At 42.1% G+C, this 21,022-nt stretch overlaps 1 protein-coding gene across 4 annotated transcripts; it reads right to left on the minus strand.

The window, feature by feature from the left end:
• Positions 1–5,407: 5,407 nt before the first annotated feature.
• LOC149458782 (WW domain-binding protein 1-like) lies at positions 5,408–19,329 on the minus strand. Of its 4 annotated transcripts, none has more exons than XM_089681709.1 (4): positions 19,245–19,329; positions 14,964–15,066; positions 10,846–11,007; positions 5,408–6,499 (listed from the first exon to the last, which is right to left on the minus strand). In XM_089681709.1, the coding sequence occupies exons 1-4, from the start codon at positions 19,281–19,283 to the stop codon at positions 6,099–6,101; spliced, it is 705 nt and encodes a 234-aa protein (XP_089537835.1). In that variant the 5' UTR covers positions 19,284–19,329; the 3' UTR covers positions 5,408–6,098. The 4 variants fall into 4 exon arrangements, with proteins under 4 accessions (XP_089537835.1, XP_089537836.1, XP_089537837.1 ...); XM_089681710.1 differs by having other exon boundaries at positions 19,263–19,319; XM_089681711.1 differs by lacking the exon at positions 19,245–19,329 and adding an exon at positions 18,990–19,201.
• Positions 19,330–21,022: the final 1,693 nt, after the last annotated feature.

The following is a 21,022-nucleotide window of genomic DNA, read 5'->3' on the forward strand; positions in this document are numbered from 1 at the left end:
AGGCTGCATCCCAATGAAAAGTCAGGCCAGTGCTCAAAAACCCAAATCCTTTCCTCTTACACCAGGTCTTTAGTCATGCATGGAGTTCTCTAATCTTCCCCTGTATTTCCTGAGTTGCGTATGGCACAGGTAATATTTCAGAGAATATCACCTTGGAGGTCCTTCCATTCAACTTGCAGCCTATTTCTTTAAATTGATTCTTAAGGAGCCTTCACCTTCCATGTAGTCTGTCATTGGTTCCAACATGGACCAAGACAGCTGGGTCATGCCCAGCCCCTCCCAGTAATTTATCAACCCGGTCCACCACATGCCAAACCTGGCACCAAGGAGACAGCAAGCCATTCGGTTGAGGCGATCCTGGTGACAAATTATTCTATCAGTCCTTCTGATTATAGAATCCCCTACTATTATATACTACTTAGTATATAAATATTTAGTAATGTCAATCTACAGACAGAAGCTGATACTTACAGACTTTTTTTCTTTGCATACTTTGTCTTTTCGTCCTCATCCTTCCCACAAAGGCCATTTTCACTTAGGGTAGATTAATCATTCTCCCTTTACTTCCTAGAACTTCTGGTCTGCCTCTTGGAACATGTAAGAGTGCACATCCTTCGTAGAGATGGAACAGGAAGGGGTATCTTGTAGGGGCAGGGATTTAAAAATTAAGAAAAAGAGAGACATCTATTCTCCTAGGACACTAGCAAAATACTGAAACACTAAAAGTAAGAGGGAATATGCTGGGCTGTCCACCTTGTGTACCCCAATGAATGGCTTAAAAAGTGATTGTAAACACTTGTAAAAGAAAATCTGTTTTGGTAATTTTACCACAAAACTAATGCATGTAGTCAGTAGAAGGGTTTATCCTGGGCTGGCTTACATTTTTTGTTTGACAATGTCCAATGTCCCTGTAGGCAGCAGTATAACCCAACAGTATAAAAAGTCTTCTTGTGACTCTTGATGGACTTCAAAAAAAAATTTTATGGCAAGTACAAAAGTCCTATTTTATCAGACCTAAAGTTTTGTATTGTCTATTTCAGATTTCCTCTACAGCTGCTGAAGAACTTTTTTTTGTAGGAAAACCATTTGTACAACAGAAACTGAAAACAGGAGTGTCATGATGCATTGTAAAAATGATATGCAGCAGACTACAATTTTAGAAAATCACATTGAACACACGCATTTTTCATTTAAAGCAATCTAATATTTGGAAACACTAGGGGAATTAAAGCGTGGCACAGTTTTTTAATTATTCTAAACTGTGAAAACGAAGCAGATATTGAACCTAATTAACAAAGGGGATGCAAGCCTCTGTTATTTAGGAAAAACTTGCTCTGTTTTCTATACCATTTCTGTGCCAGATATGGCATAGGCAGCAGAAGACCTGGAATTGCCTGCCCATATGTAGACCTTGCCCACATAGTGGGACCACTGCAAGGGCCGAGAGAGGCACGTGAGCTGTCCACCAGGTAACCAGCAAACAGGTCCAATCTGGCAGGGATCTGTGGTAGTTTTTTATATTGCAAACTGCTGCAATTTGTTTGTTAATTAGGCATGGATTTTTTTTTTATTCTGAGCAGAAAGGTTTGGTAATTTCCCCCATTCATTAAATGGGTACTATCCCTAAATGAATATATCAAATTCATACATACATATAACATTTTTCAAAAGCATAAAGTTTCACGTTTCGTGTTCAAAATACTTATACTGATATTTTATATATTTAAACACACTTACATGATCTAAAGTGCATAACATTTCTTTTTGGTTTTGGATAGTGAAGGAGTAAAGAAATCTCCCACTGGGGAATCTTGATCTCTCCCTTATACTGGAAAGATCTCCTATTACTTCCTGCTCTATGAAACAGAGTGAATAGAATCCCTCCAAAGGGGACACAGATGACAGCAGCTCTGAACAGTATCGTGCATTATACACTGCGTATTATTACACTGATTTACATACTTATGACCCCTGCACTCTGAATTATTTTCTATTGCTCTCTAAATTCTTTGTTGCTTAGTCCTGAGCCCCACACTCTGTTTTACTTACTCCTAAACTGTGCATTACTTCTAAGCCCAGTACAGTCGATTACATACGCCTGACCTCTGCAGGGTGGGTTACATACTACTGACCTCAGCACTCATTTACTCCTGAATGTTGCCTTGTATAATCCTGACCTCTGAACTCTAACTTTCCTTATTTTTTTAATGGGACCAGTGCTGCCTCCTGGTAATCTTTTTTCAGGTAATTCTCCACCTCTTCAGGGTTTTCTAACCCTGCCCAAGTCTATCCCTCCCAAAAAAGTTTGAGCTTAAAGTTCACCTTATGGGAAAAATAATAAATGCACATATTTTTGCAAAAAAAAAAAAAAAAGTGCAGTTATTTTTTCCCACAGGAGCCTGCCAAGCATTGCACCCATGATCAGTGGATTGCGGGTGCAATGTCAGGCTCCTGCAGACAAGCCCTACAGCTTTCAGCCTGTACCTCTGTACGGGCTGTCATTCTGAAAGCTGAAGGGCTTGTGAAATATGAGCATCCTCTTTAGTGCCCTCACAGTTCCTGGAGTATTACAAGCCATCTGCCACCATGGAGGGAGGTGCAGGGGTCGACTGCTGGAGCATGTTACACAATACACCCTAAATATGGGTGTAACATGCTCCAAATGGTGAACTTACTGTAAGGTTGAGGTACAGATATTTGTAGTGATGCATGAACATGCTTTAAGTGTTCTGTATTCCACAGAAAGATCTGGGAACAATGCCAACTGATAAAAGTCAGTAGATGCAGAGTGCTCAAAAAGGTTTTTTGATGATCAATGGGTATTTTTTTTGCTCTTACATATAACAAAGCATTTTTAATGGTATATTTAACAGACCAGACGGGAACTGACCTAACAAATTCTCGTGCTCTCTGCTGATGCTGTATTTTTATCAGTTTCATTGATCCCAGATAGTTCAGCAATTTGTCACATAGATACATTGTTCCAGCTTGGACGTATGCACATATGTATGTGCCATACCTTTGGGATCCTTGTGGAAGCTGGAAAGTCTCCACTAGTATCTGGCTCTCAAGCTGAATGGCTGCCCTGCTTTATTGTAAACACAGGAGGTTAATCACTTGGCACGCTTCCCAATGAGTGCAAAACATTCTCCAAACAGGCAAGGTGGAGAGGCAAGGTGATGACATCCCTCATCCAATAAAAGAACATTTGCATTAATTTAGGAAATGAAGTGTTCTCTGAACAGTGCACGTTCCAAATGGATGACCTGTGTTCTGCAAGCGGATGTGCGTATGCTCAGCACGGGACCTGGAAGCTAGAAAATCGATGAAGTAGTGGTGTCTGCTTTAGTAATTTTCAGCTTCCAGGGGAATCCCACAAGTATGGAACATACATACTTATTCAGACTGGGTCAATGTAACTATTGAAAAATTGTTATACTTAGATTCAACTGTGATACATATATTTCACTTCTATAAAACTGTGTCAAGTGCTCTTCTTTTGAAAACTGGAGACACAATCCGGTCTAGTGAGAGGATATCAAATAAATGCATGTTTGTTAATTTTGTCATATCTTTTTTTCACAGCCTCAAGTGAAAAACGGCTTAATTTTAGTCGAAAATGGAAATGCTATTTATTACAGATTTGATTGTATTTTTCCAAGGGAGTTCTAATTCTGGTCTCTTTAAAGCCAACTCCAGTCAAAATTCTTATTTCGATTTGAGAGAGAAGGGACAAGTTAAAGCCTCTATCAGGTTTTTGTTGCCTACTTATGTCCCTATTGGGATAGGAAAAAATGGGAAGATATCTCCAATGGGGACATAAAACAAAGCACTTTTTTAGCAGTGCGGATAAACGTGTTTTTTTTTTATTCTATGGAGTGTAAAAACTAGATCTGAATTGATGAAAATCCAGCTGTAAGATCTGTGTGGCCTGACTGCCTGTGTGCTAGCAAGCAATGACACAGTGAATCCCAGCTGCCTACATCCTAGCAACCAATTAAGCTGGATAACCAAGTAAAAGATCTATATGAACCGATCACTGCTTGTAAAGATAGAGGAGGTAAAGCAGGGAATGGACATGCTCCCTCCCCCTGCATACCTACTGATAGTGCTGGTCTCAGGGAAGTGCCTGGTGCACAAGACTGTCAATCACCACTTATTCATATACTTGCTATACATGTAGTTGGACAGGGGTGGAGGAAGTGAGGGGCACGGTTGACCACGTATCTCAGGAACACCACCACTTAAACAAGGCAAAGTCCTACATTAACTTTGTCATCTGGGGGGGCAGGAGCAACAAATATAATATTGTCAAAACTTCTTCTTTAAACGTGATTAACCTCCTTAGCGGTATTCCCGAGTGTAGCTCAGGGTAAAATTTCAATACCAAGAGCGATAACCCCGAGCTTACCCTGTGGCGTTGCTCAGGGGGTCCCTGCAGCACTTACCTTGTCCTTCGCTCCCGCGATGTGTCCCCTGCAGCGTCCCCGGTCATCTCCTCCGGCCGATGCCGGCATCCGGCTTCTGTGTTCCGTTCCCTGTAATGTCGGGACGTACGGGCGCGGAAATTTTAAATTTTTAAAAAATGTAATTTTTGCTGTCATTGCTGTTTCAATGCATTTCACATATATTTTGTCCCTACTGCTTTGTCCTGTGCCCTGCCTACATTTTGACTGTTCTTTCTGCCTGGAAACTTAGAAAAGTCCATGGCGTCCAAAAAGCGTCCCTTTACGTCAAAAGCGGTTTTAGAACTGCGATAGTAAATCAGAACCACTTGCAGAATTGAGTGATAATGATTTGTGGTGAAATTCGTCATAAGACACTGAAAACGATTTTGCGACTTTGCTCAGCGATGTGAGAATTTGCCTCTGTATTTCAAATTTCAGTGTTTTTGGTTTGATTATATTATTGAATCAAATTTATTATATTATTTTTTATGATTGTTTATTAAATTATAATTTATGATTTCGTGTTTCAAGTTTTATCATATCCGGAATGTTTACTAGACTCTTGTTCGTACAGATTTCAGTGAGTTATTCCTAAAAATTACAGCCTACAATAAAAAAACTACATATTTCCATGCAAAAAAATGGTACCTCTTTCAGCACACAAAAAAAAATTGGAAAGAATCATACCGCCAGGAAGGTTAAAAAGTGATGTTATGCTATTAGTGCCAAAGCTAAAAACAAAACAAAAAAAAAAAAAACACCCTTTCCTCTTTAAGTAGTTTCAGTAGGGACCAGCAGCATCCTATTCAATCAAATTACTGGTACCACCATACCATTGCCCAATAGTTAAACAAATGCCTTAGCAACAGAAAATGCATTGAAATCTACCCATGCAGAGCCAATATATGGTGTTTAACAATGTCAGATCTACCAATGCATTGTAAATGACCATGAGTCCATTGTTAAACTGAGCTGGTTTATTTATCAGTATTCCCTTCTGATAAGCAGACATAGAACTGTTCTTTGAGACCATGCCATGGCGAGTACAATATTACACAGCATTCTGATGTCAGTAACAAAATGTGTCTAATTCTATACAAAAAACAATTATAACAACAAGGAAAACACAGGTGGATTCTCCAGTTGAATCCAATGACAAATTTACAAAAACAAAGTGCAAAAGCTCTGTAAGAAGATGCCATCAGTGCAAGGATAGTGCCAGGAAATAGAGGGTTGTCAGGGTTGGCGAGGCCGCTGTTCCCCCTGGTGTAACAGCCCTTGTAAATAAATGTCCATGGGATAGAACCCCTTATGGTCATGTATTGCCCATTAATGAAAAGCTGTACTAATGTAAATACGGAGACTGTCACTGATGACCTCCTTCTGAAAATGCTAGCTATCTGGCTCTCTCTTGTTCCAATACTTTGACACAATGGCCAGGGGCAAGCATGTAGATTACAAAAGACAGAGGGAAGGCATAAATCCTAATCTCCATACTCAGTAAAAGTCATTGATTTAGAAAGTAATGAATCCACTGGATCAGCAAGGCATCCATAGACCCAGTAATCTGAGAAGAGGTCAGCAATGTCAGTTTCCAAACTTCCTCACTACAGATTTCCATTTAAGCAAATGAATTCTCAGAAATAGGATTTAGTTATCCCCCTGTCTATGTATCTCTCCTGTTTCTATGTGGACGTATCGCCCACCACATAGATCAGCCTCCTCTTCTCTCCCACTCAAGCATATGACCTTCTCGTCACAAAGAACGATTCCTGAATCCCCTGTGATGTGGCGTCTCCTCTCCAAGGCACTGGCACTCTCTTGCTCCATACAATCATGTCGATACACAAGATGATCTGTTGTAGACACCTCGTCGGGTGATGCTGCCTCTTGCTGAGATAGTGTAAGATCTAAACTTACAGAACTAGCTGCAGGAAAATGTTGACTCTCACCACCTGTCTCTTCCAAAATCTCAGAATAGGGTGGTGGAGGCGTGGGTGGGTCTTGGGTCACTTCTTCATATGTAGGCAGTTTGCAGGTTGGCCAGACCTCTGTAGAAAAAGTAAGACATGGAAAAATGCCACTACCACATTACAGCAAAATGTACAAACCTTACTGCTTTATACTGGTTGTATAGTATTATACAGGGCATATAATATTTGTATAGTGTCATCATATCGAAGTCAGCATTATTAACAAGACTAGTAAAAGATACATAGGAAATATAGGATTCTGGGTTTGGACTGCCACCTTCAAGTGAATAGACATTGGCCAAAAAAATCAGGAATGCTTGCCCAGGCATAACCCCTCCCAGCTCAGCTAAGCCCCATTGTTGTAGCAGTCTAAGAGGAACCGACAAGAGGGGACGGATCTCGGTATCCTGTAATGTACTCCTAGAAAAGGATTTTACAGGTAAACAAAATTTCTTTTTCATCCATCACAGGACACAGAAGACTGAGGCTACAATCATATGGGCAACTAGCGCCTTTGCAAATGACTATGGCAGGAATCTGCCGATTCCTGCAGCTGTTTCTGCCACCAGTGAGCAGCTAACTGTGGCCACCGAGCCCTGTACAATTCAATGACAGGTCAGTGGCAGCCATGGTGATAGCTGCTGGAAGATGGATATTAGCTTGCCACTAACAGGTAGCAGAAACATCTACAGGAATCAACAGATTCCTGCCACTGTCATTCACATCGGCAGGTATTGTTCTCCCTAGACTGCTGTCCTTAGCGATTGATCCAGGTAGAGCCCACCCCTGTCCCATCAGGTTTGTAAGAAACAGGACCAGATATGCAGGAATAAAGTCTAAGAGAGAGTTTTAGAAAGACACGGGGAGGCACACCCATAACCTAAGGACACTAGCACAAAAGTTAGACTTAGCTGAGCTGGGAGAGGTTATGCCTAGGAGGGGATTCCTGCCTTTTTTGGCCAGTGTCTATTCACCTGAAGGTTGCAGCATAACCCAGGTAGTCATGAATATCTAAGTCCTCTGTGCCTTGTGCTGTACAATTAACAAATATCTGAACAGCAATGAAATTAATTAGTACAACAATCACAGGATTAAAGTGGTACTAAAAATTTAGATTTTTTTAAAAAATAGCATACATGTCTTACTTGCCTGCTCTGTGCAATGGTTTTGCACAGAGCAGCCCTAATCCTCCTCTTTTCAGGTACCCGGTTGGCACTCCTGGCTCCTCCCCCATGCTGAGGGCCCCTGAAGCAAGCTGCTTGCTCTGGGGGCACTCATGCATGCTCGTTCCCAAGCCGCATCTGTGTGTCTATAAGACACACAGTGTGTGGCTCGACCTCGTCCCATTCTCCCTCCTGACTGGCTGTGATTGACAGCAGCGGGAACGAATGTATTAGGGGGGGGAACTGGTGGGGCTGCTGCACACTTAGAATGCATAAAGATAGAAACCTTCAGCCTTTAGAACCACTTTAAGGTTTATTCACATGGGCTAGTCCAATCAACATAATTTACAAAGTATTTGACAGGTTCTGAACAGATTTTTTTTGAAGACCATAGGCCTTGTACATATGGGCTTAAAAATGAATTCCAGGCAGATAAACACAGAAATAAGATACAAATTAGTGCAGCTCTGTAATCATTAATACATCTTTACATGTATTTTTTTTCTTTTACACATACAAGCAGTGTAAGTACCTGAATATGACTCTTGCCTCTTGCAGTCCCTGTACAGGAAAGCTGGAGAGTGTAAGGAAGAAGCAGCAACACAAGGAGCCAGTTAATGTGCTAACAACAACAATGTTGCTAGAGGACAGAGCAGAGTGACAAACAGATGAGTTTATCACTGCACTGCTTCTTCTTTAACTGTCCAATAACAGGCTGGGAGCTGGTCCAGGATGACCAGGGCTCAGAAGAAGTGAGTTGAATGATGTCGGTCATCAGACTGAGGACATCTTATGGCAAAATAAAAAGGACAGTGGAGTAAATTTCTTGGCTGAATGTGAAAACTGAAGCAAAAGCTGTATTTTATCTTTTGACGGGCAATTCTTTTTACTTGTATTATTTCTGGATGGAGCTCTGCAAGTTTCAGGCATTTTTTTTTAAATCTTCAAAGCAGCTGCGAAAAATGCAAACCATAAGCATGCCAAGCTAAAATGCTATGCAGATTGCTGTACTCAGAGTGGAAGAGATTATTGTTGGATTACTGAACTTTGCGCATCAATTCTGTCCTGCACTGTCTTACTAAATAAACTTAGGAATGTGATTTTTTTTTTCTTTATAGTGGTTCTAAAGGCAGAAGGTTTGTTTTACCTAAATGCATTCTCTGCATTAAGATAAAACAACCTTCTGTGTTCTGCTCCCCAGCAGCCCTCCCTAAACAGTTACCTGAGCCTGATCTCAATCCAGCACTGTGGCTCTCTCTGCTCTTTCTTCACTGGCCAAAGGGGGCAGTAGTGAGAGCCACTGACTCCTACTGATCTCATATACAGCCTGTGATGAGACATCAGGTGTGGGACCAAGCAATGCTGTGTGTCAATGGACACACAAAGTGCGGCTCAGGATTAAGCCCACGTGAGTGCCCCCATAGCAGGCGGCTTGCTATGGGGCACTTGGAAGGGGGAAGGAACGCTGGCGGGGGACCAGAGAAGAGGATCGGAGCTGCTCTGTGCACAACCATTACACAGAGCAGATAAGTATGACATGTTTGTTATTTAAAAATAAAAAGTTCCTTTAGAACCACTTTAACCAATACACGCCCCGCCAATAGCCAAAAGGCGGCCGGCAAAATGTATTGGATTTCCGGGTTGGACGTCAAATGGCGTCCTCCCGCACATGCGCACTTTTCGCGCTTGCAGAGCCGCGCAGCGGCGCGATCTGTCACCAGCCGTGTACCTTGGACACGGCCGATGACAGATCTGAGTATCGGCCCCGTTGCCGGTACCATGTGACCTGCTGTGACCAATCACAGCAGGTCACATGACAGTTGTATACAATGGATGGCTTCATTCATGCCATCCATTGTATACTAGTGTCTAGCTGTGAATGGTCACAGCTAATCACATGCACATGTCATGTGATTAGCTGTGGCCAAATCACAGCTAAGCACAAAAAAAAAAAAAAAACCCTGAATGAATCGATGTAATTCAGGTAAATGCTTGCTTATAGCAAAGTAATTCTTTGCTATAAGCAAATTGTGTAAAAAAAAAAAATACTGATCACTTCCACAATGTTACTATGGTAACTTTGTACTACTCTGGACAAAAAAAAACTTAAAAAAAAGAAAAACAAATGTAATAAAAAATTAAAATAAAAAAAAAATATATATTTTTTTTTCATACTGTCACCAGTCAGTGTCCCTGATCACCGCCATGCCAGTTATATGAAGACGCTGTACTGCACTGGTGACAGTATGTAAACAAAAAAAAAAAGTGAAAATAATTTTTTTGCATTTTTTCATTTTCCGAAAAATGACAAAAAAAATACAACTTCAAAAAAACTTGCCATGCCTCTTATGAAGTATGTCGGACTGTCTACTCTGCAAAAAGGGGTAATTTGGGGGATATCTGTACTGTTCTGACATTCTTGGACCTCAAGAAATTAGATTGGCTGTCAGTACTTCAGGATTGATCAATATTCAGAACTATACCATAGCTTGTGAACTCTATAACTTTCCTACAAACTAAAAAATACATCCTAATTTGGGTTATTTTCACCAAAGACATGTAGCAGAACACATCTCAGCCTAAATTTATGAAGAACAATTATTTATTTGCAAACTTTTATAACAGAAACAAAGAAAAACTTGTTTTTTTTCAAAATTTTCGGTCTTTTTTTGATGATTTAGCAAAAAATAAAAACCCCGGCGGTGATTAAATACCACCAAAAGAAAGCTCTAGTTGTGTGAAGAAAATGATAAAATTTTAGTTTGGGTACAATGTTGTATGACAGCGCAATTGTCATTCAGAGTGTCAGAGCGCTGAAACCTGAAAAATGGCCTGGGCAGGAAGGGGGAAAATTGCCCGGTATTCAAATGGTTAAATAGCCTGCGATGTGAAAGTTATGCACTCCGGCTCTCTGGAATCTTTATTCCGAGTTCAGACTGACAGAAGCAAACAGGGCTCAAATTAAATATTTAAATTCAGTTAGTGCAATCTAGGATATGAAAATGGCTTGATATAACCTACAAACATCAACTGCAGTATTTTAGGCGTTCAGGCTCCCTGGACCTGATATTTAAGTAGATTTGGCTAAGAAGATGACTGAACTGAGGTGTTTCTGTTTTTGCAACCTTCTCCCATGCTGGGAACTTCCACTGTTCATGGTTAATTGCAAGTCATTTATGGGACCTAAGGGTTCACTAATCAATCATGTAACAATCTTCAGCGGCTCATTATATAACACATTTAATGGAGGGTAGAATTTACCTAAGGCAGTTGCAGCAGAGGCAGATGGAGTGACCCCCTGGTAGGCCATAAGGCTGATCTCACGTTGTCTCAGCTCCTGCTGATGTCTTATTTTTACTCTACGGTGCCGATATGCACAGCAGCAGCCTGCCAGAATGATGAGCGTCCAGGCCAGCCAGAACCCTAGAGAGAAAACAAGCCATTTTTTTTAAAAATTAAATTACAATGTGCATCTGAACCTGCTAGAAAATGTGACTACTCCAGGAGAGTAAATTTCCTAGGTACAGCCCCCTTTCTCTTTGCATGTCATTTCCCTTTCCTCTTCTGAGAGTGTCTAATTACTGTCTGTGCTGGCCCAGCATCTCCGCCCCTCCCCTCATCTCCCTACATAAATTTTATATAGCTGCTAGGGAAGGAGGTAAGAGTGTTACTTGAGTGTCACTTCAGTGACAGCTATGAGTCTGCTGACTTCACAACCAAGATGGTAGCACAGCAGCCTCAGAGATCTTATGGGAAGGCTTTTGTTAAAATTCATGGTCTGGAAATATTGTCTCTATAGCTAGCCATAGCCACAAATTTGGCTAGTTCAGCAGAAAACGACAACATTTTCAACCATGTATGGGCAGGCTGGTTATACTGAAGTCGATCAGTCGATCAACTTCAGTACAACCAACCTGTCTTTTTTTTTTTTTTCAATCACTGCCGATGGCTAAAGCCGCCAGCAGTAATCATTGTGTTCTAAAGGCTGGGAAACCTCCTACTGTCGGAATACAATAGACTAGTGGGAGGGATTCCCCTATTAACTCGGACTATGTTGTGTGTTGATGAGGGAATCAAACGATTTTCTACCTGTTGTTGAAAGAAAGAAAACTGCATAATGTATAGCCAGCCTAACTCTTCCCTTACCCAGCAGCATGTACTGAGTTTTCTTTGCTCCCTGATGCTCCATTTAACCATTGGGAGTGTGAAATAAGTATCTTCCCAACCCCATGTGACAGTGTTGGGCCAGTCCCCAAGCATCTGCGCTTTTGTGAAGGAGGAGGAAAAAGAAGGGAGTTGCATGCTTTACCATACTCAGTTATACTAATAGAACAGTAGGGGAGTGTAGGTAGGGTGGGAATATGATGTTGGGGGAAGGGAGAAGTTAAGTGAGCCTGCTACTTTGCCCTGCATAGGCAAAGCATAGATTTCCTCCAACCTGAACTAATCCTAACCCTTAAAATTATTGCTTTACACCTTTAACCTGAACACCAAAACATAATATAAACACTACTCTCTCTCTCAACCCTTAAAAGGAGAAGTTCACTTTTGTAGAAAAAATAAATCATTGCAAATTATTTTCCAGGTAAAAAAATGCGCATTTGTCATGTTTCTTCTTAGCACAGCAGAGCATTGTACTCATGATTAGCAGATACTCGAGTGTGTGGACGGGGGAACTGAGTCATTTTCTTTCATTCAACCCGTTAGTTGAAAGATAAAAAATTAGTTGTGAATGGCCAGCCTTAGGCAGGCCATAGACGGGGCGAAAACCAGCCATTTAAAAATAAAAATAAAAAAATAAATTAAAGATCGGTCGCTCAATCGGCCAACACTACCACCATTGGTAAAAAAAAAAAAAAAAAAAAAAAAAAAAAAAAAAAAAAAAATCGGCTGATTTTCGTCCTGTCTACGGCCGGCAAATATAATAGCGGTGTCCCTGCAGAGAGCTCCGCTATTATATTTGACATTTAAAAGTATAGCAAAGTTGCAACATTGTATCTATTTGTATCCATTTCAGATACAGATGTTTCTATTCGGATACAAATAGACACAATGTTGCAACCGCAATACTTTTAAATGTCAAATATAATAGCGGAGCTCTCTGCAGGGACACCGCTATTATATTTGCCGGCCGTATTTTTGACATTTAAAAGTATTGCGGTTGTATCTATTTGTATCCGAATAGAAACATCTGTATTCGAAATGGATACAAATAGATACAGATGTTTTTCTTCTTCTTTTCCTTCTGCTTGCAGGTCACGGCTCATGCGCATTTTTTCTTAATCGGTAAAAAAAAAAAAAAAAAAAAATTTGCCCATCACTGCCGTGAAAATCGGCCGGTCAACAAAATCGGCCATTTTTTTCCAACATAACCGATTAAAAGAAAAAGTGTCAAAATCACAAAAAACGGCCGACAAATTCACCCACTAACGATCCAAAAATCAGCCGATTATTCTTTCGGACAAATTTTCGACCCATCAATGGCCAGCTTAAGTTCCTGGGGCAAGATTTGTCTCTGAATATGCTGCTCTGTATCAGTTAATCAGGTTGCAAGTAAATGTCTTTATGATAGCAATGTACCAAAATGCATGTCAAAGCACAAGGTCATCAGATATGACTAAAGCTGGCCACACACTAATCAAAATATCAGTGTATGGGCTCCCCTCCACAACAGAACTCGATTATGTGATCAGCTTCTTTTGAAAGGACATGGAAAAATTTCCATTTATTAATGGCAGCAGCCAATAAGCTTCAGCCACTGATCAATGAATTCTGACAACGACTGGTTCCATTATCAGAACACAATGTCCTGGCAGCGAGGGAAATTCCTCCATCACCTTTTTGTGTAGACAGCTAGTTAGTTGTTTTTCAGCTAGGGGACTATTACTAAGCTGTCTCTAATTACTGTATCACCTCCAATTCAATAAAGACTTTCTGTACAGGGCTGCAGTGAAATGCTGATCTTCTACTCATTTACACATTTGGTGATGCAGACCATTCACTACTGTCTGTGTTGATACACTGTGAGCTCCTATGTTAAGTAGGAGGTTATAGAACACTAAGACCAGGTTCACACCTGTACGTTTTTTAATGCATATTGCATTTTGCAGGAACACAGTGCATGCCATTTATCATGATTTCCTATAGATCACATTCACATCTATGCTTTCTTTGCAAGCACGTTTTTTGGAAGTGGTCAGGGACTTCTTTTTCTGCAGCAGTTTGTGTGAAAAGACTTCAATGGAACTGCATATAAAATGCAAGTGCTGCATTTTGCGTGCATTTTTATGCATTTTGAATCTGCCCAGCAACAAGCTGGCCAAAAAAATAAATGAAAACGCATCAAAAGCATGTAAAAAATGCATGTGCCAAAACGCACTGCAGAAACGGATCAAATGCAAACTGCATAGGTGTGAGCCTAGCCTTAATTACAGAGGATATAATTTTGTTTTTCATTGCAAAGGCATAAATAAAAGAAAAAAAATTAGTTTTCTTCTTTTATTTATACTTTTCACCAGACGTCTAGTTAGAACCTCTGCCTGCTTTAGTTCTCTTAAGAATTAATGCCACACCCACGCATCTGCAAAACAGCAGCAAATTTTACCTTTGAGTTGGGAAGTGCGTGTAATTAGCACACATTCCCTGACCTGCATACGTGTGAACCTAGCCTTAGGGAGATTTTGGTTACGGGTGGTAATGGAACAGGAAATTAGGTACAACCTCCACAATAGGGACATGGGCAGTAAAAACCTGACAAAGGTCCTAATTCTTGTGCACACTTAACAGAAGTAGGCTGACGTTTTACTTAGAATGTACTCATAGTGGTAGGTTTGCACAATAATTGAGAGGTCAATGGACAAAATGGGGTTTATTTACTAAAGCTGGAGAGTGCAAAACCAGGCCCACTTCTGCATGGAAACCAATCAGCTTCTAACCTCAGCTTGTTCAGTTAAGTTTTGGCTATAAAACCTGGATGCTGATTGGTTTCTATGCACAAGTGAGCTTGATTTTGCACTCTCCAGCTTTAGTAAATAAACCCCTAAGAATCCTCAGTGGAAGTCCACATACTGCCTGGGGGGGAAAATAGGTTATTTGCCAGATTGTGTTCTTCCCACTGTAAATTGCTGTTCTGGACTAGTGCTGATGACTAGGTGTTTCTGCTTTGTACATACAGTATATGTCTTCATCTGAGGACATGATGCACTGACATAAAAATTACAGATGCTAAACTTCCTAAATTACAAAAAGGAATGTAGGCCACCAGGACACATTTATATGGTTTTGGCTAAAAGGAGACAATTAATCTCAGCCAATGATGCTCATCAATGTAGACTATCTATTTTCATTGCATCACTGAGTGGAGTTCACTACAGACTTACACCACAGCTCATAGTAGTAAGTGCAACACTCGGTATCACCACAGCAGTATCCTATCTCACATCTGTAAGGCTTCCGATCTTCACCAAAGCAGAACTCTCGGCCCTGCAACAAAAATGTCCTTAGATTAGAGGCAGTGACCAAAAACATAGCTCAGAAATCTACATTGAAAAAAAAAAAAAGCAGACAGACAATCTAGGGGTGGGAAAAAAAGTGCATTGAATGGCCCGGGTACATATCAACTAGAAAAATTCAAGGGTTGCAGGGTGGGGGTGGGGGAATTTAGGTAAAAAAAAAAACCTTTAGTGATCTCAGAAAATCGTAGCACCTTGTTTTAGATCTATTTGTGTTTCAAAAGAGGACTCAGGATTTGTAATTTACTGCTGACCTCTAGCCTGGTTGCATGATTTTTGGAATTTACCTTCAGCACTTTCCAGTTTTAGGGTGGCTCACTTTCCTTGCAAGTTCCTAGGGAGCCACCACTGCATGTATGTTCCTAGCCAGGGCTAGAGTTAAATGTCTCTACACTGTGAGCATCAATGCAAAGAAACATGCAGAAAGGGGAGGCCACACACCTGCACCTCATCAAGTGACAGGATGTAAGAAAGGCCTCAGTCTCCGCTCCTTCCAAGCCATGCCCTTGAGGGTGTGGCTTGGGAGGAGCCAATGCTGAGGCCATTCTTACATCCCGTCACTTGATGAGCCGGAGGTGTTTGGCGTCTCCTATCCGCATGGTTAGTATGTTATCTGAATAAGTCTTTTGGATGCCCAGAACCCTTTAATTTGTGATCCAGTAATTACAAGTACCGCGAGAAAACGGGTTTTCATGTACACAAACAGACAGCCCTAAAACTTAGGATAGCAAGCCAATCTCCTGCTCCGTCCCCAATCACTACCCCCTTTAGCTGCAGATGAAGCAGCCGGGGTGTTCACATGTCACGGCCATGATACTTTGCTTCACTGCAGGAATTATACCCCCCAACTCTTTTGGTGGGTGCTACATGACCTGTTCAAAGGAATGGGGATACTTTTCAAGCTCTCCACGCTAGTGTGGTGATCACAGGGTTAAAATGTGCTCTGAAGAGCAATCCAACATGGACTGCTTATCAGAGACCAATACAATCCCACTGAACAAAAAAAAAAAGGGTACTTATTTCCAGTATCCTTATCCTGGTGTGTTATCTTTGTGAACTGAGCATTTTCACTAAATAAAAAAAAAATACCTCTATTCCAATGTCAAGAGGTCCCTCACTGGCATCTTCTCCCACAGAATGCAAACAAAGGTGTGCATGGGCAACTTTGTGTACATTCTCCTGAGGACTGAGATGAGAACAGGCAGGTCGGTGTATTTGTACTGCTAAGGAGACACTGCATGGATTTTCTACAATAAAGAGCCTGCCTGTTTCCAACTTTCAACTTTAGTTCCGCCTTAATATTCTATGGTTTGTCTTCAGGGTTTTTATTTCCTCAGAAAACAGGTGAAGGAACTTCCCCCTTCTGAATCATTTCTTGTCTCGCCCACCTCCGAGCAAAGTCCCTTGGATCCACCCCCTACCCACCTCCCAGTACTGCTCCTTATAGAGAATACAGAACTAAGTATCATTTTGTGGTGCTAAGTAATTTAATAACAAGAAAAGCAGTAAAATAGATCCCCTGCAGGCCAGCAGCTATAGACCCCACCCCAGCAACAACAGATTCCAACAGCAACAACACACCCCCAGCAGCAACAACAGATCTCCCAGCAGTCAGCATCAATGGACTCTCCAGCAACAACAAACCTCTACTTTAACAGTAAATCCCTTCCAGCAACAACAGATCCCAAACCAGCAACATTAGCCTTCCCGAGCAACAATAGACCACCATGCAAAAAGAGATTCCCTACAGTGACAATAGATCCCCAGCAGCAAACATCAATAGACCCTCCAGCACCCCTTGCCATTGCATACATTCCCTGCTGGAGGTGCCGGAACTGAGTTCCCATTGAAAAAAAATCTGTCTTTATTTCTCAGTGTGCTATTGCACCCCAAAGTCTCTGGACAACTACCCTGCTCTCATCCCCAAGGTACAGCCCAGATGCATTATGTCACATGTATACCCCTGTGCATCTAGTCCTGGAGTTCTTGTTCGCCCAGGAGACATGGGTGCACCGTCCAGCCCCGCTGCCTACAGCCTGGTAAGTCTACAATAGGCAAAAATGTGCTGCCACTGGATGTTGTACTGATTAGAGCCATTTGCATTCAGGGGTGTTTGCTCTGCACGAAGATTACCTGCATTCTGGGCCTACATCCCTAAATGTGTACAGCCGAGAGCAAGTAGCACAATACAATACACTGTGGCTGGATGCTGTACTGAGTGGTACTTGTGTTTAGGTCTGTGCGCATGCAGGGATGTATGCCCAGAATGCAGGTATTCTATGTTCTGAGCATGCACCCCTGAACGCACAGGGCCCTAAACGTTACAGAATATTTCAACCTGTCCTAGACTTTAACCCCCGGTTCACAAATATGCGGCCCGCGTTTTGCACGGGCACGAGAGCCCATTAATTTGAATGGACTCCTGTGCCTGTGACACGCAGGGAAGAAGTCCCTGCACTTCTTTGGAAAACGCAGCCCGCACGGGAACCTCAGTTCCCAGTACGGTTGCGGTTTCCAGTGCGGGCGATGTGCTATTAGAACTAATGGCACCTGCCTGTGGGTCTGCATTTCTCTGTGCGGGTGGTGTGGTTGCATGGATTTTCATGCGGATCCGCAGCGGCACCACCCGCACAGATGTGAACCTAGGGTGAGCGGCCGCAGGGCTGGACACTACAACTGTGCCTTCTGGATGCATAAAAAAAACGTCCAGACTGCATTCATAGAGGCTAAACATCTAGGGGTTGATTTACTAAAGGCAAATAAGCTGATCAAGATCTGCGGGGAACATGCAAAGAAAATTAAAAAAAACCATCATTTTTGCTTGCACGATTGGATGATAGAAATCAGCAGAGCTTCACCTCGGATCTAAAGCAACTGCACAGCTTAATTACCTTTAGTAAATCAACCCCTATGAATCGCATATGAATCACACAGAAATGCACACCGCATTCTTGTGCAATTTACATGCAATTCAGTGCAGTGCAATTTGAGTCCTTTCATTTTTAATGGACTCAAATTGCAACGCTTCGTATGAAATGACCAATTTTAGAAACGCACTGTAACCAGTTTGCACGGTGGATTTATACCATGTGATCCAATGTAGCCAAACGCACTACATTTGCGACCTGCATTTCGGATTCCATTAACATTAAACTGACACTGGCTGCAGATCGCAAGGGCAATGTGATCTGAATGCAGAGAGGGAAACATGCACGGATGATGGGTTTCCTGTACTGCATTTTAGTGTAAACCAGGGCTAAGGCTAGGTTTACATAGGTGCTTCCCTTTGCAGGTGCTTCTCTGTGCGGGTGCGTTTGCACGGGCACAGCAGCCCATTCATTTCAATGGTTCTGCTATGCCAAACACGAAAAAAGTTCCTGACCCTTTTTCTAAAATGTACTGGCACGGAACCACATGGTGCTGCAGCAACATGTGGTTTAGCGCACCTTCAGATGTGCGGGGGTTCCATTAAGAATTTAAGACATCTCTGTGTGTCTGCTAAAAAGCAGCACGTTTTGGTTGTGGGTTAGGCGTGTGATTTAGCTTTACAATTGTGTTGGTCGGGAAAGCTCAGAAAATGGTGCGCTGTCCCAACCTGCAGGAAAAGCAATCTTTAGCAGACGTGTGGGGGTGTCATTAATGCTTATTGGCCCCCACACGTCTGAAAACATGTTTTCGCACGCGCCAAAACGCATGGTGCTGTGGCATCAAGTGTCTCAGTGCACCGCAATTTAGGAAAGCAAAAAAGAAAGAGTTTGGTACTTTTTTCCCTGTGTTTCTCATGGAAATGAATAGGCTGCCTACATACAAAATGCAGGAAGCACAAAGGTGAACCTAGCAGTGTGGTAGTGAACAGGCAGGTAACTATCATAACAAAGGAGGTATATGGGTTACCATAACAACGAGGATCAGTCAGCCATCTTTCCAGTACACTGAATGCCATGGGCAGCACTCCTACCTCCACTTCTAAGTGATAGGATTTAGTGAACTATGTATACTGATAAACACACGTTAGCAACTACACAATACTTCTGTATGAAAAAAAAGGCTGCCTACATAAACAACCCCATCCACACAGACACAGCTCCACTTCCTCCACACACACACTACCACACAGCACAACGACACAAAGCAGGGCACACTACACACATAAGCTGATCCTCTCACTGCCAACTCCTCTCTTCTCATCTTTCTCCAGCCGCTGCCACTTCCTGTTCCTTGTCCCCGCTCTTCATGATTGGCCAGCCCAACAACTTCCTGCTCGCTGATTGGCCATCCTGTCTTTTTTGTTTTGTCTGAGTATTGAGTTTGGGAAGCAGACGCTAGAGGGCGCTCCTGGGAGCCGAAGGAGCTGTGCAGAAGTGCGTGCTGCCAAGTAAGGTGAGGTGCTGTAATATGGATGAGGGGTGAAGGAAGGTTTTGTGGAGGTGGAGTTTGAGCATCATTATGACATGCCTCGTTACTAACACATCAAGCATGCTTTAAAACAGAACTATAGCAAAACTTTTTTTTTATTTTGAATAGCGCAAGGGAGGGTTATAACCCCTGCAAGATTTTGTTTTGCCATATATGTCCCATTGCGGAGATTTCCCTACAATTCCTGTCTCACTGCCAAAACAGGAAGTGAGAGGAAATATCTGTAAATTAAGAGAATACATTGGGGACCCCCAGGTCACTAGAACTAGTGTTCCTATTGGAAGATTTCCCCTCTATTACTTTTCTGGGGACAAACCAAAATTTGGGATTTTCTTTTACTTTCATTGATAATGGTAAACTGGACAAATAAAAAGAGTGAATTTCCCTAAGGGCTCATTTACACTTGACTTTATTTCTAACTCTTGCCAAACGCCCCTATAGCGCTTGACAGGCGTTAGGCATTTGTGAAGCATTTTTAACGCTCCTAAAATGCCCTATGCACAGTTTTGAGGCGGCTGATAGGCGTTTGTCAAGCATTAAAACCGCACCACAAACTCCTATAATGAAGTTAAATGGTATTAACGCTCTGCAACCGCACCGCAAACACCTGCCAGGTGTTGCGGAGTGGCACCATAGACTTGAATGGGAGGCTTCAACTCCTCCTGACTGGACACGAGGCGTCAGTTTTGCTAACGCTTCCGTGTGAACAGCACTGTATGCTGCCATGTGTAGAATTTTCATAGGCGTTTGAGAAGTGTTAAAAACACTTCCCAAACACCTGTCTGATGCCTGCTGACAAAGCTAGTGTGGATGTAGCCTAACGGAGGCCCAGACTGCAGTCAAAACTGACAAGCGTTCTAATCCCTCTCTGCTCAATCAAAAAATGAAAAAAAAAAGTTTGGCATTTAATTTTATTTATTTCAGGTACTTATTTCAATTTATGCAGCGCTTTACATACATATATTGTATATTCACATGTCCCTTGTACAATCTAAAGTCCCTAATTTATATATACACATACTAGGGCCAATTTAGACAGGAGCCAATTAACCTACCAGCATGTCTTTGGAGTGTGGGAGGAAAGCAGAGTACCTGGAGGAAACCCACGCAGGCACAGGGAAAACATACAAACTCCAGGTAGGTGGTGCCGTGGCTGGGATTTGAACCAATGGCCCTAGCACTGGATTGTGTGTAAAGCACCCCGCTGCCAGGTCTGTACAAGGCGGAAGTGTCAGGTCTGTACTGCCAGGTGGACCTGACAGCGGGGTGTTTTATACACAATCCAGTGGCTGCGGCCACCGGGATTGTGTCTAAAACTGACTGTATTTCATGCTAATTCTGCTCGCCCATCTGCAGGCCCAGGGTCAATATGATGGGTGGAGAGGAGAGAGGAGGGCAGACACACGTCCACTCTTCTCCCCTTCTTACTCTGACCCAGAAAGCGACATGTATGACATCACTTCCTGGTCACCGCTGTCACTTTCCCCAGCTAGAATGGGCAGGGATACATG

This window comes from Staurois parvus, unplaced genomic scaffold (assembly GCF_062004578.1).
Source record: "Staurois parvus isolate SC_StPar_1 unplaced genomic scaffold, SC_StPar_1.0 ptg000276l, whole genome shotgun sequence".
Lineage (NCBI taxonomy): Eukaryota > Metazoa > Chordata > Amphibia > Anura > Ranidae > Staurois > Staurois parvus.